The sequence below is a fragment of the Scleropages formosus genome, chromosome 8 (genome assembly GCF_900964775.1).
Source record: "Scleropages formosus chromosome 8, fSclFor1.1, whole genome shotgun sequence".
Classification (NCBI taxonomy): Eukaryota; Metazoa; Chordata; class Actinopteri; order Osteoglossiformes; family Osteoglossidae; genus Scleropages; species Scleropages formosus.
Window position 1 is genome coordinate 21,606,355 of NC_041813.1, and position 20,122 is coordinate 21,626,476.

Here is a 20,122-nt window from a genome sequence, read left to right on the forward strand (position 1 = left end):
TAGCTTAACGCTCTAAGTTGCTTTGGAGGCAAGCACCCGCTGAATGAATAAATGTACTCCACGTGCTTTAGGGTTGCCCTGCTTTAGGGCTTACAGACAGCCCCTCGCAGACACTTGAATACTTCCCTTGAGAAGGTCCCTCTACGACACGACTATTTAATGTGCAAAAAGCAACACTGGGAATCTCTGCAGCTTGTTTGACCTTTTTCGTGCTGTCTGTGGGGCTCCTGCGCCTGCTTTGTGTGGTGAAAGGTACAGAGCGGCTTCAGGGTCTCAAGAAAAGAGCACATGTGGTTTGCGAAGTTGTTCTGCGGGTTTTATGAGAATGAGAAACCAGAGTAAACTGTGGAGCTCAGAAAGCCAGGCGTGAAACTTCTTTACCTTTGCTTGCCAGGTGCTTAAGCTCTTAGAGGACTTTAAATGTGTTGACTGAAGAAACACAGCCACGTCTTGCAGAGACAGAGGGAATGTGAAGTAATTTTCTAAACAAAATAATTGTTAAATTTTGTACCTGTGCAATGGGTTTTGTCCCTGATTAAAATTCAAATTAAGATTCTTCTCCATCAGCAGGTGGTTTCCCAAACACAGAGCCATATATTTTTTTTTTTTTTTTTTGGTCAGGTTTCAGGCACGGAGCAGTTTTTCCACCCCCCCCCCCCACGTGATCTTTTATGATTCGTGAAGGAGGATGACGTGTTAGCACTTTTGATATTTAATTACATAAAAGGAGACGCTTTTAGAGATCGGGACTGTAATGAGATTCGTAGAAATGGGCAATTAAGAGACCGCACTCCCGTCCCTCTCCCCCACGTAGCAAGAACCTTGTACATTCCTACATTTTAAATTTTAACAAGATGGTACAGCAAGTACATGCAGTATTTCTTAATTACTGTGGCCCAAGAGGCTGTCCGTACAGAGAATGTAATGTGGCACCGGCTCCACTCTCGGAAGGATCGTGAGGAGTCTTGGCTCGTGCAGAAGAAGCGGTGTGTGTTTGGAGCTTTGTGAGCCCTACGCTGTGACCTCTGGAGTGTTTCTGTGAATGTTTCTCTCTTTTCTTTAAGACCACGTGCCCCTGATATTACGTCTCCCAGAACTCCCTTTGTGGCTGCGACTGCTGCCCGTTGCCCTCTGCTGTCGGAATGCAGTAGCTTTGGATGCTGAATGGGAGATGGGTGGTTTGGATTAGGGTTAATGCTACTCACCACTTTTCCTATCATGTTGTATTGCTGTAAACTATAAATCAAGGCTATTATGGTGATCAAATACAGATTTGTAACATTAGGTTGTCCAAGTCCCCACAAATGGCCCTGCTTTTATATATTTGTATCTCTGACTAGGGGGAGGGCAACTCCTGGGTTTGAGGGGTGTTTTGAGGGACTCGCAGCTGGGCTTTTGCTGCTCTTTTTTTAATGTAACGTGATACCTTTCCTATATGCCTTTCACCAGCTTATTTTTCCCTGAAGTGCATGGTATGTTGTTTAAAACTGGGCCTGTCCTGGGGGTTCTGGTCTGTCTGCTGTTGAACCTACACCTCCTGTTCTCTCTCAGTTGTTCGAGCTCCTGGGTCCTGAAGGCTTCGAGATGATTGAGCGCTTGCTCCAGCGACGGACAGACATTGTGGACGCACTTCTGTCTGCTCCCCCCGACCAGAAGCTGAGCCACCTGACAGGTGAGTTTCATCCCAATCGGGTAACGGGGACCAAGATGTGTGCTGGTAAAGCGGTCGGCTCACGTCATTCTTCCTGTTTTGGTGTCCCATACCATGGCAGGAGGATGTGCTGCATTTCCTATAACTTTAGAACTCAGTGGTGTCATGAAGAGCGCTTAATTGTTGCTACTAAGCCCCACAGCCGCACGCTTGACTTGGAACCCAGTTGTATGTCTGTGCAGGTTGTATGTTCTCCTTTTATTTCCCACAATTGCTTGATGTGTTCCGGTTTCTACCCACACATCCAAGACATGTTTGCTCAGCTGTCACATGTGATAATGTCAGGGGCCAGTTGAGGCTGTACTTTGCCATCGCTGCCTGACACCCCAGAGAATCCCAACCCCAGGATGAGGACTGACAGTTCTGCAGCCATAGAACAGGATTTTCAGTGCGTGGCAGGACAGGGTTTGGACACAACAGCATCCCGGGATGCCTTTTTTAGACATGCGGTGCTGCTGTAATATTGCAGCATTGTTACCGCGGTGCTCTGAGGATGCGGTTCAGCCGGGTATCGACTCCCTCCTGCCGATCCCCACCTCTCACTTTGGGCTCTTTGAGCACTCGGTCAGCCTCCCCTCCTGTTTTTCTGTGTTCTTGTCAAGAGGGTTCATACAGGGGAATGCCATTATCAAAAAAATAGTCCATTAGGTGAAGCTCAATTCTTCATTATTCTGTTGCGTGTAACTTATTTCCCTGCAGTCTTAGTGGAAATGGTAGGGAGATAAGACAGCATGGAGTGGGGGATGGCAGTTATCAGCAAATATTAGACAAATGGTTGTTGAGAATCTCTCAGCACCCGTTTGGTCGGGACGCTTTCACAGTGTTTGTTTCTCAGGCAGGCCGGTGGCTGTGTTTCTGTTATTACCGCAGAGCGCCGTGCTGCGCCGTGTCCCCCCCCCCCTTCCCCTTTATTGTGGAGACGAGTCGCTCAAAGGCTGATTTCTACTCCTTAAGAGAGAAGAAAGCTCCAAGGGGACTGAGATGTCTGTGAGAAGATAAGGATGAATAATTTTGTCCATGCAGGAGCTGCTTGCGTTCCTGTATTCGCAAGTCATCAAAGGCTTTTTTTTTTTTTTTTTTTTTTTTTTTAAAAAACGGAGAAGTCAAAGCTTTTGGGTTTATTTATCTTTCAAATCCTGAAAAGCTACATTTTACAGGCACTTGCTGGTGATATGGGAAGCCGAACAGCTCCTGCTTTCATTCCTGACTGGCCTCTCAAAGTGGTCACAGATTGATGAGACTGCCACTGCTACTTGTCACGTATGAACGATTCCGTCAAGGTTTGGAAGTGTTTTATAGCGGGCTTTATTTTTTTTGGGCTCCACGCAATGTGTTGACAGCAGTGTTTGGGCTTTAATGTAGACAATTGAAACTATGTGGATGTGGAATATTGGATTGTTTTTGGTTCTTTCTGGCTGATGGGTTGTTTGGGACTTGACACTGACTCAAAGGCTGTACTTTCTTGCCACTCCTTGCCTGTTGTCTTAGTCGGGTTTATTAATAGCGTATCAGAGTGGCATTGATTCCTTTGAATGAGGTCAGGGAGAAACAGTCTTCTGAGCTGTTGTGCTTAGGACCCCTAGAAGATGCTTGAAGTCTGTCAGCCATGACCAGTAGCTGCCTGTAAGAACCTCCCCTCCAGGCCCCCTTACCAACATTACACACTTCATGTTAAACCTTTCGAATTTGTTTATCCTCAGGTCATGTTCTTCTGTATCTTTGCCTTTCTCCTGTCTAGGTGAAACATTTAAATTACCAGTGTGTCCCTGGTGGGACTGGAACTCATGACCTGTTGATACAGTGGAGCGATACCTCGCTCCTCTGGAATACATGGGTCTCGTTAAGCTGAGGTTAATTGTTCATTTTGAAGGTTCCGGTTTTCCGTGATGCTCCCATTCCTTTGTGTGCTGACGGGAGAAGGTGAGGGCTTGAGGGTTGCAGTTGGGAACTTTAAAGCTCTTTCAAGCTAATTGTGACTCGTCGTGAACATCTCAGCTAACCGTTTTAAAGAAGAAATAACGAGTAACGAGACAGTCTTTCCCCAGTGCTTATCTCTGTTTAATTTTCTTAGCGGTTTACTTTTGATGTACAGTGATGCACAAAACTCTTGCTAAGGAAAATAGAAGATGTGTGTTCCACGAGTCAGAAAGGTCACACACCAGACTGCTCAGGGATTAGGGTTACCTTGGCAACCGCTGGAAGAGGTCAGAAACCAGGCTAAAAGTTGATGTCTTAATTTCTCACTATTTGCATGCAATTAGGATTGTTGGAAAAGGGCAGTGCTGGATAAGGTGGGTCCTGGCAGGGCAAAACTCTTCCTTCAACCTTCTTTATTACATAGAAACTCCATTGATAAACCCAACATTTGACTTTCTTTCATAGTTGAGGGGATTGAAACAGGCCACCTGGTGCAAGGTGGTGGTGCATTCTCATTGGCTGTGTTAATGCCGAGCATCATGGGAACTTTAGCTGTGGTTGTCATTTTAAATCAGCTCTTAAGTGTCTCTCTCTTTCTCTCTGCTCTTCTATACATGCTCTTCGAGACCTGTGTCAATATTACAATATTGCGATATATTTTTTTTTTTAGAAGGCAGTAGGTGGCGTACTACTTAAAGCAGCTGTCCTGCATGTTAAAATCCTTGTTCTCCTGTAATGCTCTTGATCAAGGTACATACCTTGAATAGATACAGTAAAAATTACCGAAATGGAAGGCGTTCCTTCTCAGATAGCTGTCAGCAGGCTGGTGCCTGTCGGAGCCCAGGACAGTCTTATAGCACCATTGTCGTCGTGGTAGAGAAGTGTGCATATATGAAAGGGCTCTTGGAATGGGTTTCTCTGTCCTCTCTGGCTCCCTTGGCTGCTTCTTTAATCGTTGCACTAATGATGAGTAGTTTTAATTGTGCTCCGTCTTTGCACGTTGCTAGGTGTGGATTAAAATATGTTGTGATGGGCAGTGTGGGGTGGCGGACCAAGGTCAGCCGCTTGATCTCAGAGTGCATTACGGTGCATTACGTATCACCTCACTCTCATTTTTTTGTTGGGGGGGTGAGGGTTGTTTTAATGTTGCTCAAAGCTCTTGTGCATCCCTTTTACATTTGCTGATGGTTAAATCCTAGATTCAGCCTTTTACCCAATTTTCATAATTTAATGTTCCTTCCTGTGCCTCTTGCACAATTGCCTCAATAAATGGTGTCCTACTGGTTTTCAGAGAGCCCAGCGGCTGTGGTCATGTGCTTACCATAAGCAGCAGTGTTCGAGCTGATCGCCCTGATGGTTTGTGGGTGTTTAGGACTTGGAGACAGACCCGTTGGCTCTTGGACATATCATAGCAGTGAGCTTCTCCTCGTAGGAGGAAACTGGTCCATTTGCTGCTCCACCAACAAAAGGAATTCCCCCTACAGAGGAGAAGCCGCAAAGGTGAGGGAGGGCCATTCGCTGTGGTTATCTCATCAACTGTTACAGGAAGACCCTTCCTTTGGGGTGGACCTCTTTGGATTCCAGGCCTCCCTTCCTGCTCTTCCACTCAAGTCCAGCTCGGCAGGAAACAAACAGCATGCATCCCCGACCGCTTCTAGGTCTGAAGGTTTTGGAGCCTGTAATTGGAATGAAAGTCATTTGTGCAACACGCGCTGTCATGTAGCTCAAGACGGCGCTTGAGTAATGGGCCACATAAATTCTGCTTGCATGGCAACACACACGGGGGGGAAGAAAAAACACCTACCACAGAAAAAAGTAATTGATGGACGCCACATTTAAATGTCCAGAACAAATACTTTTGAATTCCAAAGAAACTAATCAAAAAAGAAACAATCCAATCTAAATGTATTTGCTTATCTTGTAAGAAATCCTCCGCTCGGTGTCGGACTGACAGACACAAATGGGCACATCACTTATGTTGGCATGCATAGCGGTGGGGGCGCCGCCTGCCTTTTGGCTGTCACACAGCACTGAGCAGACGCAAGGAGCTGGGCTGTCGTCTCTCCTCATCGCGCACCTTGACTCTCTCTGAATCGTCACACCGCTGCTGTTGTACACCTATGGGAGGTGCTGACATTTAAAAATTGTCCAGGGAAAATATGGCAAATTGTTTAATTTGCTGGATGCGGGTTTGAATACAGCTCAGTGTTTGAGTCGAGTTTGCACGCTCTCTCCGTTTTCACATGGGTTTCCTCCCAAAGACATGTTTCATGTCTCTAGTGTGTGTGTTAGGGTGCTCTGCTGTAAATGGGTGCTTGACCGTAAGCAGTTCAACATATTGTAAGTGAGCTTGGACAAAGGTTACTTTACTCAACTACTAGTTAATACTGCTAGTAATATAACTGTTAGTAATTGTATGTTGCATTGGAAAAAATTGTCGGCTAAATTACAAAACGTAAATGTTTCTCTTCAAGGGCAGGTGATGCTGGAGACAAGATTTTTTTTGAGGCCTGTACCACTTGTCTTTGAGACCAAACGGTGTCATATGGCCATTGATAAATAAAAATTTCTCAAGAATCAGCTTCTACGTATTGTTACCAAATAAGGCTTGAAGACTTAAGGGTTGTTTCCTGTTGCTGTAACAAAAATAACATACATAGAAACATAATTCTGTGTAAACAGCTCAAGTATGAACTTGTTAGAACCAGAGGAAAGCTTAGGCTCACCATGTGAAATGAAAACACAAATGCGTGTCACAAAATTGGAAGGGGGAAAAAAAAAAATCCACAGTAACAAAATGAAGTATCTGGCCCATTGTATCCTGCTACTATTGCTCTGTGTGTGTGTTTGTGTCTGTCTTTGTGCGTGTGTTCATGGGCCAGCGCTCACGGCAAAGCCTGTCTCTGTGAGTGACAGAGCTTCACTTTAGGAGGAGTGCCGACCTCCAGTGTCAGAGGATTAGTGAAGGAGCACCCCAGGGGTGGAATTCGAGCCCCAGGGGCAGCTGCCGAAAAAGATGTGGTGTGTGTCTGAGTGTATGGGGGGGCGTTTGAACATTTTTACAATTGCAGTTCAGGCGGAAGGAAGGGCCAGGTTGGCGTTTTGGCCAGACAGTTATGACTTCACTTGTGCACTCAAAGGGAATAACCGCAGCTGTAAATGTCCATCATGCCCCGGGGGGGGGGGGGGGGGGGTTTAGTTATGGACCACCGCCCCCTGGTGTCTCTGAGGTGCACTGCAAACACAAGCACCGTTACTCCTCCTAGTGGGAACACAGGTGACTTTCGAGTGGAAGTGAGAGTCTTCACAGGGTGGTGGATGAGAGCTGTACAACAGAACACCTGAAGGGTCTACTGTCACACTTTCATGCAGTTTCACCCAAGATTATTCTGTACTGTAGTCATTAACTTAGCACTCAAATAGTGGCGTCCTCTACAGTCAGAGATCACTTTAGCAGCTAATTAAAATATATACCTCTCTCCCACACCGCAAGCCTGTTTTTAGTGCACCTTTTTTTTTTTTTTTTTTAACCTGTCACATGGTCATTTTACTTCCATGTATGTCCTTCATGCAGTCTTATAAACACGAAAAGGTTGTTTCCTGACAGCAAAACCCCTAACTGCTGATTATATCAGAGCATCAGTCAGCACAATTCATGTAGTATGACTGAAAATTTCAGTATCTTTGGTGCAAGGCATCACGGAAGAAGTACTTCCCACTTCCTATCACGCAGAGTCTGAACTGATCACAATAGTTCAATATGACCTTAATAATCAATTGAACTAGCAGATTCAGTACTATCATTGTTAATTAACATTTGGCTTTTAATCAAAGCAACTTGTGAAGCTAAGCTGTGCTGATTTACCCATTTATACAGCCGGGTAATTGTGACTATCAATTTGGGGTAAGTGCACTGATCAAGGGTACTGCAGCAGAAGTTGGGATTCAAACCTGGGTCCTTTGGGTGTAATGTGACTATTGCTACCCCACCTCTTAGAGTGAAAGACATTGGCAGTAATCTTGTACACTTTATTGCTTCATATCAATAAAGAAAATCCGTGAGTCGAATGAGTGAGAAACGGTTATTAGGAATGAGTGAATGAAAATGTTCATAACATTAAAAAATATTTTGGTGTTATTGTTATGCATAAAAATTCCTTGTATTCTGGTATTTCAATTGTAAATGACATTTGGTGGTGGTGGTGGCAACACAGTTCTGCCTGTAGATCAGGAGAGAAAACATTAATTTGTCCAATATTTATTTATATGCTTCCCTGCTACCCTGATAAACATTCTTGAGGTTGTGAAACACTTTGTTTGGTTTCAGCGGGAGGAAAAGGGGCTTCATTTGCATCATGTGTGTCGGCTGGGCTGGCGACTCCTCATCTCCCATACTTTGAAATGTGCCGTCAATAAACAGCAGCTGTTAGGCTGTCATCAGCCTCCCCATGTGCTCTTTATGGTTATTGTTATTATTGGTTAGTTGCAGCACGAAGGCTTTTATCCAAACGACTCAAATAGCTTACAATTATTGCAGTTTTTTTTGCACTTTAATCATTCATAAATTTCGATCTCCACATCCCGGCTTGGCAGTTCAGGTTAAGCACCTTTCCGAAGGCTGCCACGGTATTTATTGCCAAGGTTCTTTAATGAGTAACCTGTAAACCTCCGTCCCTTGAATGTGTGCCGCTTTCTGCCCTCTTGCTCCTTTTGAGCACCTTTGCGCACATTTTATTCATTGCCGTGAGAAATTGCACATAATGAGCATCATGACTCCTCAATTTGGGACTCCGATTTGCCTGTCTGACTCTATCAAGTGTGCGTCTGCCCCACCCTATCCCCGCTCCTGTGTCGTGGGCTCCAGTCGAGGGCCGTACGGTACATTAAGGGATTAGAGGTCTGGGGACAGTGGTGCTGTCAGCACGTCAATGGAGCTACTGCTAATTTAGTCAAGAAGCTCCTATGAGAGAAGAGCAGCGTATTTGGGTTGTGTATCACAGAGTCTGTGTACTTTCATACTGCTCCTTCACACACCTGTCTTGTTTTATTGGATTAGTTTGGCTTTGCCGTGTGCGGTGCAATACAGAATACGCTGTAAAGCCCCGAGTGGAAACACCAGTGTCACTCATGTGTGCTAAGTGCCCGTATAATGGGCTGAACTGTTTCCTGCTCCCAGTCACGGCTGGCAGGGATCCCTGCCCGCAATTGCGCTGCTGCTCCCCCCTTTCTTCTTTCCATAGACAACTCTCCTTCTTTCCTCTGGGTGAGACAGCTTCCTATTGTCTGTTTCTGGGTGAGATGCGTTCATTTGGTGTTGGGGGTTCCACCGTCTCTCTCTGAGCTCTTGGCCGGTGGTGTGGGATGCCGCACAAAGGTGTCCAGCTTGTCCCTGTTGCTCCCCCAAGGTGTGTCCCTGTATGTTCACAGGTTGGTTTCTACTGGCTATTTCCTTTTCCAGCTGGAGTCCACCCTGTGGACACTGCTGTGAGCCCTGACCTCAGCACAGCAGTGACTGTGGAGCCTCTCCACTGTGGTGTCGCCACAGAAACGCACCTCTCCTGTTCCAACTGTGGAGCCCCCATTAGTAGCCTACAATCACCCATAGCCAGCTCCTCATTTAAGAGAAGCGATAATGATCCAGAAACTTCTTAGGCAGGACCTGAAACTAAATGGCAAACATACACTGTGCTCTTATCTGCCGTTTGTCTCAATCAGCGATTCTGTTTATTGGCAGAAAGAGTTTTTTTTTTTTTCTTTTTTTTTTTTTTTTTCTTCTTGTGCAATGTGATTTGTGTCCCTTAGGGCTCCTGTTTACTCTGCTAGAATAGTGCTAGAAAATGGAAGCGCCTTCAGTATTGGCCGGCAAGTGACCTGAATGGGGACAGCTGCCGCTGGGCATGATTGGGTCGGGGTTGGACTGGTGTGGCCCATTAAAGCAGGTGAAGAAGACGAGTCAATAGGGAAAGGTTCTTGGTGCAGGATCTGTTCAAATTCCCAGAGCTAAAAGCTGCTAGTTCACTAGAAGTCTTTTTAAAGATACCGTGAGCAACGCACTACTCTCTCTCCGCACCTCAGCACTCATGTGCCGCCCGCCACACGGTCAAGCTCCGTGCCACCGCCATTCTAGAGGTGTCAACTGCACAGCAAAACCGGTGCACAGGGATGGTGCACAAAGCCGCAGGAAGTGCCTGCGGGCGTTGGTGTGAGGTGGGGAATGGAAATGGCAAGTAAGAGCTGAGATCTCCAAGGGTTGCAAACAGAAACAACACTTTAAACAACAAATTAATGCCTTTTTAAAAAAAAAAAAAAAAAAAAAAGGCCATGGGGTTCTGGAGGCAGCAGCATTGCAGGGCCTTCAAATGATGGAACGTGGTGCCTTCCGGCCCACTTCAGTCAAGCCAGTCTAGTGGTATACCGCTGATGGGTTTCTTTTTTTTTTTTTTTTTTTGGGCTTGTGTTACTTTTGTTTGTGTTTACTGGTGTCTGTCTATCTGACACTTTTTTCCAAAGTGACTTTGAATACTAATCTGGTTTCAGAGACTGGCCATTTGTACAGCTGGGTTGTATTTACTGCATCGGTTCAGGGTCCCATGATAAAGGGTACTACAACAGAAGGTGGTGTTCGAACCCACTTCCTTCAAATGTCAAGGCAGCAGTTGTAACCACTATACCACCTGCTGACCTCTTTTGTCAAAATGCCCAGAGGGTGTGCAGCTGAACTGTGGTGTCACTGTGTCTACTGGTCATTTTAGGGATTGCTTGCCGAATTGTCAAGGGCATCATAAATGGATAGTTGAACTTGGGAGACATGGGCTCTTGTATGTGCTGAACGGAAGAGCTTCTTGAGCTTAATCACATGTGAGTTAACGTCCTCGCACAGAGTGAACGTGTTCTGAGTCTGTTGACGGTAGCGTGTTTGTGCATGTATGGAAGTTTGACCCGTTTACCGTTTTCTCCTGCAGAGGGTGGCCGCAAAGGTAACGGAGAGGGCAGCAAGCCAACCTATGGCTGCCAGGTGACCATCCAGTCAGAGCAGGAGAGGCAGATGCTGAAGGTGCAGCGGCGGGAGGAGAAGAAGAGGCGGGAGAGGCGTGGAGAGGAGCCCGATAGCAGCGCTGTTGTGGACTCGTCCTTCCACTTCGACCCGAAGGAACTGCGACTGCAAAGGTAACGACCACCGATACCTCTGCATGTCTCTGTTTCTGCCGTCGTTTCTCTCGCTGCCGCGATCCTATCTTTCGTCAGGTACCGCCGTCCCCTCCTGCATATTTCATCAGGGCTCGGCCTCCCATGGAAAAGAAAATGAAAAGTTAATAAAGTGAAGAGGAAGGGGAGGTGGCGTGGTGGGTGGGAGTGAGCGTGCTCGTGCGTTTTGGTCACAAGTGTTTGGTCACATCTTAACTTTTCCCCCTCCTCTTTAACTTAAGGATTTCTCTAAAAGTTTAATTTTGCCGGATAAAAAAAGCAGTGATCTGTTTAATTAAAATTTGCTTGGCCAAATCCACATGGTCGGAGGGAAAAGATTAAGGAGAGGTAAGCTTGGAGAGCAGAGAACAAAAAAAAAAAGACCCCAGGGCTCTATCTCCTCTTCAGCCTGCCACACACGAGCACGCGCACACACACCTATTTCTTAACGCATTACCTGGAGAGGGAGGAGCAGCGGCGGGGGGGCGGTGAACGACAGGGCCCCCTGCTTCCTCACCTGACACCAACCTGCTGAGCTTCACTTGCCACCTAGTGGGACTGAAATATTGATGATACACACGTAAGACCATCTGTGTGTGTCGCACACCTTCTCACACTGCTTTGTAAGATGGCGTAAGCCACTCTTTCTGGCAAAGAGCATCACTCCGGTTTAATTATCTCTGAGCGCACACAGCAGGCAGTACCTGCCGCCCCTCCGATAACCTGTTTCAGTGTGGTTTATTATTTTTTATTTCCCCAGCTCCGAGAGGTATCAACTCCCCACCCCTAAGCTGTAATGAATCTGGTGAGAGAATCCGTACCCAGGAGCTGTCAGGAGAGACATGATCTTGATCTAGCTGAGGCTCTCTTAAACTCCTTATAGATTGATGTCATTGATGTGCTGTTTGTTTTGAAAGCATCTGTGGTCTTGTTCAGGTTGTTTCTAGAACCAACCTCAAAGTCGCACTCGTCTCTTCAGGAGTAACCCCCAGTGGAACGGTTTCTCCAGTGGGGGTGATGAGCATGTTTAACAGGACCATAGATGATCTCTGGGCCATCCTCATGTCATGGCTCGTTTTTACAGAAACTTTAAATAGTTTTGGCGCTAATTTGCATCCAGGCTTTTTGTTACGATTCAAGGGTCTGTAAACTGCTGTGTCACACCTCACCTGCCATAAGACTGTGTGCGAGACGTGAACGCTGGTGTCACTCCGCATCCTTCATGATCCTGTGGTGGTGTCGTCACTCCATGTGCGTTGGATTCAGGTGCTGATAGTCGTGTTCTTTGCAGACGCAATGATGAGACGCATAGATGTGAATTTCAGGAATTTTTTTAAAATTTTCAACTATATATAGAACATCTCTCTTTTGCACACAAAGATCTATACCTGCTTACCATAGTGATAAACTTGCCACCCTAACACTGAACTGTACCTAGTTATTGTTAACAAACATCTAGCTGCAGTAACTCCCCTTTTTAAACCCCTCTTCCACAGTGAGAATGGACTGACCCTGGAGTAAGAGACTAGAGACCAACATTGTTCTGATTACTTTCTCTCCGGCAGCTTCTCCAGCCTGTGTAGCAGTTGCTCCGAGATGTTCCCCTTCTACTCTGTATCAACAAGTCCCAAAACCATTGGTCTCACCAGTCCTTTATAGCCTCACTTGTTATTGCTTTGTCTAATTTTAACACACACATTTGTACCAGTAGTGGTTGTACATTTCAGTGCAATTCTGGGTGTGTCGGTCCTGATCTCCTGTCCAGTTGACTCTTGTACTCAGGTGCAAAGGGATATGTCCAGAGTTATCTTGTAAGGCAACCACTGGACACTGAGTTACTGTATCAGGCCGCGTGCCCAGGTTGATCTTGTGTTCGACCATAATTTTATGAACCGAGGTTCTGATCACCAATGACACCCGGCATCCTGACTGTCAGTCCGAGTTCTTTTCCATTAGTCAAGTTAATGCATATCCATCATGATACTTGTGTATGTGTCACTCTGCATTTGGATACATGCTGCTCGCTCCTAATTGGTGAGTGTGAATGGCATTTTCTGTCGGTCTTGATATGGATTCTGCTTTTCGGACCTGCAGAGAACACGCCCTCCTCACAGCCCGTCGCTTGCCGCTGCTTGGTCGGCAGAGAGATCACCAGCGGATCCGATACCCGCATGTGTACGATGCCTATGCTGAAGCCACCAAGATGCCTGCCTTTGTGGGTGGAGCCAAGGTGAGATCAGTATTTTTTTAAGAAATTTTCTCTTGACATAGCAACAAGAACAATCACTGTAACTGTCCTGGAGATGGTTGCTGAGATCCTGAGGAGTCAGGATCTGAATAATTCTAGTAATGTGTTGAAGTATAAAGTCCAGGAGTTGAAAGTCCTTACTTTGGCATTAAATTTTGCCACGGGGTGTCGCAGGAGAACAATGTTCTCGGGTTACACAGCCAAGCTGAAGCGGCAGGATAAGTGTCCATCCAGGTGAGGTCCTCTTTACATCTGCCACAGATATGACATTTTGCCTTGTCCTCTGTCTTATGTTCATAGAATCCTCATCAGATGGTGTCACTGGTCTCCACCGAGTCCATTTGCACACATTCTGTCATTTTGCTCGTTGAATTGCCTGTGCGCTCCATCCTTTTCTCTGTTGTGTTCCTTCTCATAATGCAACGTGTTGATGGACACTGCTTTCTGTCAGTAATGAGCTTTTTGGGATGTGTGTAAGGAGCATTAGCGCTCCAACTCAAAGTGGCGAAGAAACGCACCATCCTGTCCAGCCCTGAGAGCCGGTGAAGGACGAGGGAAAAGTTGTTAGACGGCTGTACACAGTGGATTTCAAAGTACACTCCTGTCTTCTTTGGTCTTTTTTTGGACATCATCATGGCAGCATGTCTAGCCTTTGATGCTAATACATATTTTCTCTCAAACTGCGGATGGATTTGTGTTTTCTGTGCTTTTGCATCAAACTTTTTTCTCTGGGAGAATAAGAATTGGCACAAGAGTTAATTATCAAGTGGGAGTAACAAATAAAAGTTAAACCAACATGTAAAAATAGCGCAGTAGTGCTTTATTTACTGAAATACAACAGTCAATTATTTATCATTATCACTCAGAAGATTACTTGGTGCTTTTCTTTTATAATCCCTTTTTATGATCTTTTCAATTTTTCTTCTTAGATTTTTTTTTTCTTCTGTCTTGTCAATTTGCATAAATTAATTTGAAGGTTGTTTGAATTGCTGCTGAGAATAGGTGCATCAGCAGGGATGTCTGTATCTGCAGCCTGTGTGTGTGTGCTTGTGCGTGCGCACACGCACGCATGCACGTATCAGGTTCTAGGGTTAGGAGCTGACAAGTGCCCACTTGGGTTCCCAATGAACCCCCGTTAAAGCTGTTTTTTGCTTTATCAGAAGTTTTTCAGTACTTAAGTAGAATTTTATGAGAAGCATGCTTGCTATGATGAAAGTACCAACTGTTTCTTAATACTTTAATTCTTGAATTACTTCTTGTTTACCTCAACACATATTAATTAAATGGATATTCTTTAAGGACCTGCAACATGGGGCTCCTAGGATGTCAGCTGGTAGTTTTGGATTGTGTTTGTTGGGGGCACATCCACACGGAGGTTAATGGACAACAGAATGCAATTAATATCCTGACAGATTATATCCAAACAGAATAGAGTCAAAGTTAGATAATGTTGGAAGGAAAAAAAAAAAAGTCTTGCAATAGACAGGAGGCAGGATCCGCGGAGGTGAAAATGTGTAGGACAGCATCTTTTAAGCAAAGTGTTTATTGTATGAAATAAAGGAATTGGTCTGAATAAGCAGGTGGAGAAGTAGATAGCAGTGCTGCCTTGCACCTGAAAGGCCCAGATTTGAATCCATGCTGTAATTTGCTTGATCAAGATGATTACCCTGGATTGATACAGTAAAACTTACCCAGCTGAATAAAAGTCTGCAAAATAGGTAAATGTGAATGAATACTTTTTTTAAACTCACATTAGATGCTCAGCCTGTTAGAGAGCAGTTCAGAGGGTCAGTGTATATATATTGTGAAGCTTTATTGAATTGTATTTATATGTACCTTTCTAACCTCAAACTGCAGTTGTAATGTAATTTTGTTTGCCGAGTTGTGTTCCTGCTGTTGTAGGACATGGTGCTGATCTGACTGGAGCATTCATGTTTGTTGGCTATACTCTGCCCACAGTTGCTCTTGCCCGAGGGGATCAAGCGGGAGAACAGCAAGATGTTCGAGGAGGTAGTGATCCCTCCCAATGAGCCTATGCCCATCGGCTTTGAGGAGAAGCCTGTCTACATTGAGCAGCTTGATGAGGTTGGTGAACGTCCACGATGTATTCAACTAGTTAAACGCCTGCATGTTCTCCTCTGTGTCCAATTCCTCTCACACGTGACGTCCTTCTTGGTAGGTATTTGGTCTTCACTTGCACACAGTGGGACCCTGACATTGATTATTAATCTGTCACATTGGAAATTAGCTCATACGTTTTCCCCCGATTTATTAGCATAATGAGATTCTGAGAACTGATCCTGAAAGCAGTTCTCATACACTGGTGTTTAAATTGCAATTAATTGAAATGGTAAAAATTATCATGTAGCCCTGAGCCTGTTTTTCCACTTAAATATGGTAAATTTTCACCTGTTGATATGAGCAAGGATATAAACAAGGACGCACTTGGTTATCGTATCTGAACCTAGCAAAGTACCTCCCATTGTGGAACTATTTGTGAAAGTATGAATTATTGTCAGGGGGAGCGCGATGGCGCAGTTGGTTGAGCCGGGTCCTGCTCTTCAGTGGGTCTGGGGTTCGAGTCCTGCTTGGGGTGCCTTGTGACGGAGTGGTGTCCCATCCTGGGTGTGTCCCCTCCCCCTCCAGCCTTATGCCCTGTGTTGCTGGGTTACGCTCCAGTTCGCCGTGACCCTCCTTGGGATAAGCGGTTTCAGCGCGTGTGTGTAAGAATTGTTGTCACTTGTAACATCCAGTGGATGAAATTTAATATGCTACATTTTCATTGAGGGCATGTGTATCTGCAGTCATGTAAGGGTAGGCAGCCCATGCTGTGGTAGTGTCTGATGCCATTCACCATGCAGTCCTCTGCATTTTCAACGGCTCTGTTTTCCAATTAGAGGTTTTTTCCCCCTCATGCTGTGTTTCTCGTAACGGTGGGTTAGGTAACTTATAAATTGATCGTAAGTACAAATTGCTTGTAAAAGCAAGCGCTTGTAATTTAAGTCTTAGTTAACTAGAGGAAATGTGTGTTTGTACAACATTACAGTTGTCACTTGTTGTCTTTTTCTGCACTGATGCTTCTGTTTTGTCAGCTCTGCTGTGCGAAGGTCCCCAGCAGTTGCTGTATGCTTTGGAGAAAATGTCAGATAAATGAACAAATACCACAGATAATCTAAAATAAGAAGTGCATTTAATAGACACACACATTTCTGCCTGGTTTGCTAACTCACTGTGTGTCTCTTGGTGTTGCTTTTCTAACTAGCTGGATGTGCGTCATTTTAACTGCTTTGCTGTATGACATGGTGTGTAGTGTTTGCTTTAATGGCACTAAATAACTGTCGTCGTTTACTCTTTAACAAGCATGGTGGGTGGCAGCATGTGCAGTGTAGCTCCTTAAGGCATTGAGTGGGAGGGGCTGTTTTATGGTTCTGTGGTATTGTACTGTGATCTACTGCGACATGACTGTGTGCCTTTATTGCTTGATTCACAATATAAAAGCATAAAAATAGCTGTGAGGTATTGCCCAACATATTGCCAGTCTCAGAACAGGGGGTTGTGATTCTGTCCTCACTGTGGGTGTTTGTCACCTACATGCCACTCCCCTGTAAGACGACAAACGTGCTGTCCCCCTCATGTGGGTGTGAAGTTGGTGCTGCTGATCTGTGGCCGGACCTCACTGTGCTCTCTGGCATCGGGTTTCGCACTGAACAGAGCGGAGGAAACGGAATGGTTCTTGTGTCTTAGCCGTTTCTTATGTCTTTTGAGCAAACAGCTCACACACAATTGTCTTTGTTTTAGTAACTGTTGGTTGTGCACCAGGGTTGTTGCGTAGCCAACCTCTAACTTGCCAACACCTTGCTAAGTCAGTCACTCGCTCTACGCGGTGTGTTGTTGTAATTTTCTCTTTTATGCGGTACATTACTTTTATTTTGTGTTACAGATTACAAATGAAACTCTGGAACTCCATTCAGTTGTATTTGACGCATACATAAAAATAAAGCAATGGTAAGTTGTATTCTAATGGTGTGAGGTTGAGTATTGATGCACAAGGGCCAAACGGAGGGGAAAATCATCAGCGCTGGTATATTTCGGCTTCAGCCTTGTTTGTGGATCACAGCATAGCCTGCAGGTGGCATAGCAGTGAAGGAACTAGACCACTACACTGGGAGGGCACATTGAGCTTCCCTGGGAGAGCAACACTGAGGGCTCTGTCTTCTGGACGTTTAGCTGTTGCTTTTCACAATGCCTCTAAAAAGGAGTGGACACAGGAAGCACCTATTTGTCTCCTGGTTTTCCCATTTCCTGTATTTCCCAAGTAACTGTTCATTAGTGTGCAAGGAGGAGGAGAGGATTTGCTATAAGCAAACAGATGAGAGACAGTGAAATCGATGGGCACTCCCCATTTTTCCATGTTGCAAATGCGAAGCGTAACTCTTGTATCATTTAGCAAAAGAAAAAATGGAAACCGGGCCAAGTGAATCCACTCAGTTTTTTTCAGTTGCACATTATTTTTGTATAGAATATTTCTCCTCCCTTTCCTGGTTTTGAAAGCTGTATAATTTTTGTTATATATTTCTGCTGGCAGCCATTTCAAATCCCTTCCTTTCTGCAGACTTTGTGACAGAAATAGATTGAAATCATGCTACTTCATCTGAGTGATGTGAATTAGCCCCAGTGAAGTGTGGGCTCTATTCATTATTAGATAAAGCTTCTTGAATTCTAAAACAAAGTGCCTCCCCCATATACATCAGCGTTGTATAGTAGCTAATAAGTCTTCACACAGTGTCCGGGAGCCCGGAAGGAGGCACAAGAGCACGCCCACCTTTTAATACACAACTACTTGTTTATTGACCTCTGTAATGGGTAGCAAGGGCACAGTGACCAGTGCTCTTCAACAGCCACAAAAACACTGAAACAGCAAATTTATTAGTGGCCCCTTCTTAAGTAATGAACCCTGGGGCTCAGACTTTCTTTGTGTGGCTTTACTCTTGGAGAAACCTTTCTGGTCACCTGTAAACTGAACCGCAGCTCTCATCTCCCTTCACAGGTGTGTCTTACATCGTCCTGTCTGTCTCTCACTCATATGGTCCCCAGTGGATGGTGGAGTCTGGGTCTATGGGTTGTAGCTTTGTATGCGTGCATTAAACTAGTACAGCTGGTCCTTCATTTGCAACAAAAATATAAAGAATTAGCATGCATGAATGCTAAATTGAATAAGAGGGCTTTGTTATATTTTCTCCCTAATTCTACACATTTTTCATGTTAAAATAATACTAATGTAGAATAATATACAGTGCACTACTGTAATTATATTTTCATGCTGCACTATTTTCATTTGCATTTTTAAATCTCTTTTGTTTTTTCTTATCAGCACCACCAGTACAGTAATTTTTTTACTTTCTTGCCATTGTAAGTAAAAAGTGACTTGAATGGAATTGCAAACAAGTTTTGTAAACAAAACAGTCACTGTTACACACTGAAAAACCAGTTGAGACCCAAACAATGGCAAACAGCCAATGTTGTAGTACAACAGATGGAACGCTTGTTGTTAGATGTTATGACCAGACATTTGGACTCAAACAATAGAATAGGGTTGAGGGAACAGTCATCATAAGTCAAGGACCACCTGTAATATGGTGATAAGTATTCCTACAGCATTGCTTCTTCTGCCCGTCCCTCTCAGTTGAGCCTCGTTTTTAGAACAGATACTCTGAGAAACCAAAATGAATCCAAGATCATACAGTTCTGTCTTACCATGGGTGGAGGATTGACCTGAACACGTACCGTCTTTTGCGGGAGATCGGATTCAAGGAGTTGGGTGCAGTCCTGAGGGAGGGAACCACCAGTTTTAGAGCTAGTACTGAGAGGCAAAAATAAGGCATGTGGAGCCAAATGAGGAGATGCAAGATACCAAACTGAAGTCGGTATAGATGCAGGGAAAGAGAGAATACCAATGCCAAATAGTGAGTCTCCCATTGCTTCTTCAAACTTTGGTGATGACTGACTGCTGTAAGCCCATCCCCTTTGTGAGTGGGGTACCACATGCTGAGAAACCTCGTGGGCTGTGGACTCGAGAAGTAGTGTCCTGGAGGGACCCTGACAGCTCTTACAGCTCCCACCTGATGAGTGAAGTACATGAAGATCTGAATGATGGGTAACACCATCTCAAGTTTGTTGACCGGTACAGAAGGAGCAAAAGGGCGGAAGTCATTGGACGTGAGATGAAGAAAGGATAGAAAAGGAGGCTACTTAAACATCCTGCATACTGGTAGAAGCAGGTGACATTCTCATTCTGAAGCTAATCGGATCACACCTGGATGCCTCCATAGTGCCTTCCTTCTGAATGACTCCTTTAACATGAGCTAGGATCCAGTCGCAGCTGCACTATCCGATCTTGCGTTGGAACGAGACATATTAAGCCATTGTTTTCTGCAGTCTCAGATATGACAAATGGATAGTGAGAACTTCATGTTTTACTAACTCTGCAATAACACTTGTCAGTCAGGGATGGATTAGCTCTAGAGTTGCCAAGGAAGAGGAGTGATGGGGTGATAGATGTATAGACTGTCTCCTCTGTTTCTGTGTATGTTGTAATGCATCACCTGGGAATCTTTCATTTGTGCTTATATCTTCTCTTGTGCAAAGCAGCTCTAATATAGTTCATCTATATTGTATTGAGCCTATTATTATTAACAACCTTTTTCAGCTGAAGCCTTAGTCTAAGGCCATTTAAAATCTCAGATAAGCAACTTTAGAATGATTTACCTATTAATACAGCAGGGTAGTTTTTACTGTGTCAGTTCAGGGTTTGTACCTTGATCAAGGGTACTACAGCAGGGATGTGAACCTGGAATCTTCAGCTTGAAAGGCAATGGCTGAACATAACAACCCTAATGTCTCTGGTATTCCATGGTAATGTTTGCTTGCTGGGTTTCTTGTGTAATGAGATACTTACTGTCGGAGGTGAATTGTGCTGGCAGTAGGCTTTTTGGGCACAAGCTGCGGCAGCACGGTGGTACAGCGAGTAGCGCTGTTGTCTCGCAGCGCCTGGGTGGTGTGAG

General features: G+C 44.8%; 1 protein-coding gene across 2 annotated transcripts in view; it reads left to right on the forward strand.

Annotated features, from left to right (window-relative positions):
• ascc3 (activating signal cointegrator 1 complex subunit 3) overlaps positions 1-20,122 on the forward strand; it is a 159,877-nt gene that overhangs the window by 15,397 nt on the left and 124,358 nt on the right. For both annotated transcript variants that reach the window (XM_018757274.2, XM_018757275.2), the window contains exons 5-8: positions 1,552-1,672; positions 10,591-10,795; positions 12,908-13,043; positions 15,021-15,146. In XM_018757274.2, the coding sequence (XP_018612790.1) occupies positions 1,552-1,672; positions 10,591-10,795; positions 12,908-13,043; positions 15,021-15,146 (588 nt within the window). The remainder of the gene's footprint in view (positions 1-1,551; positions 1,673-10,590; positions 10,796-12,907; positions 13,044-15,020; positions 15,147-20,122) is intronic.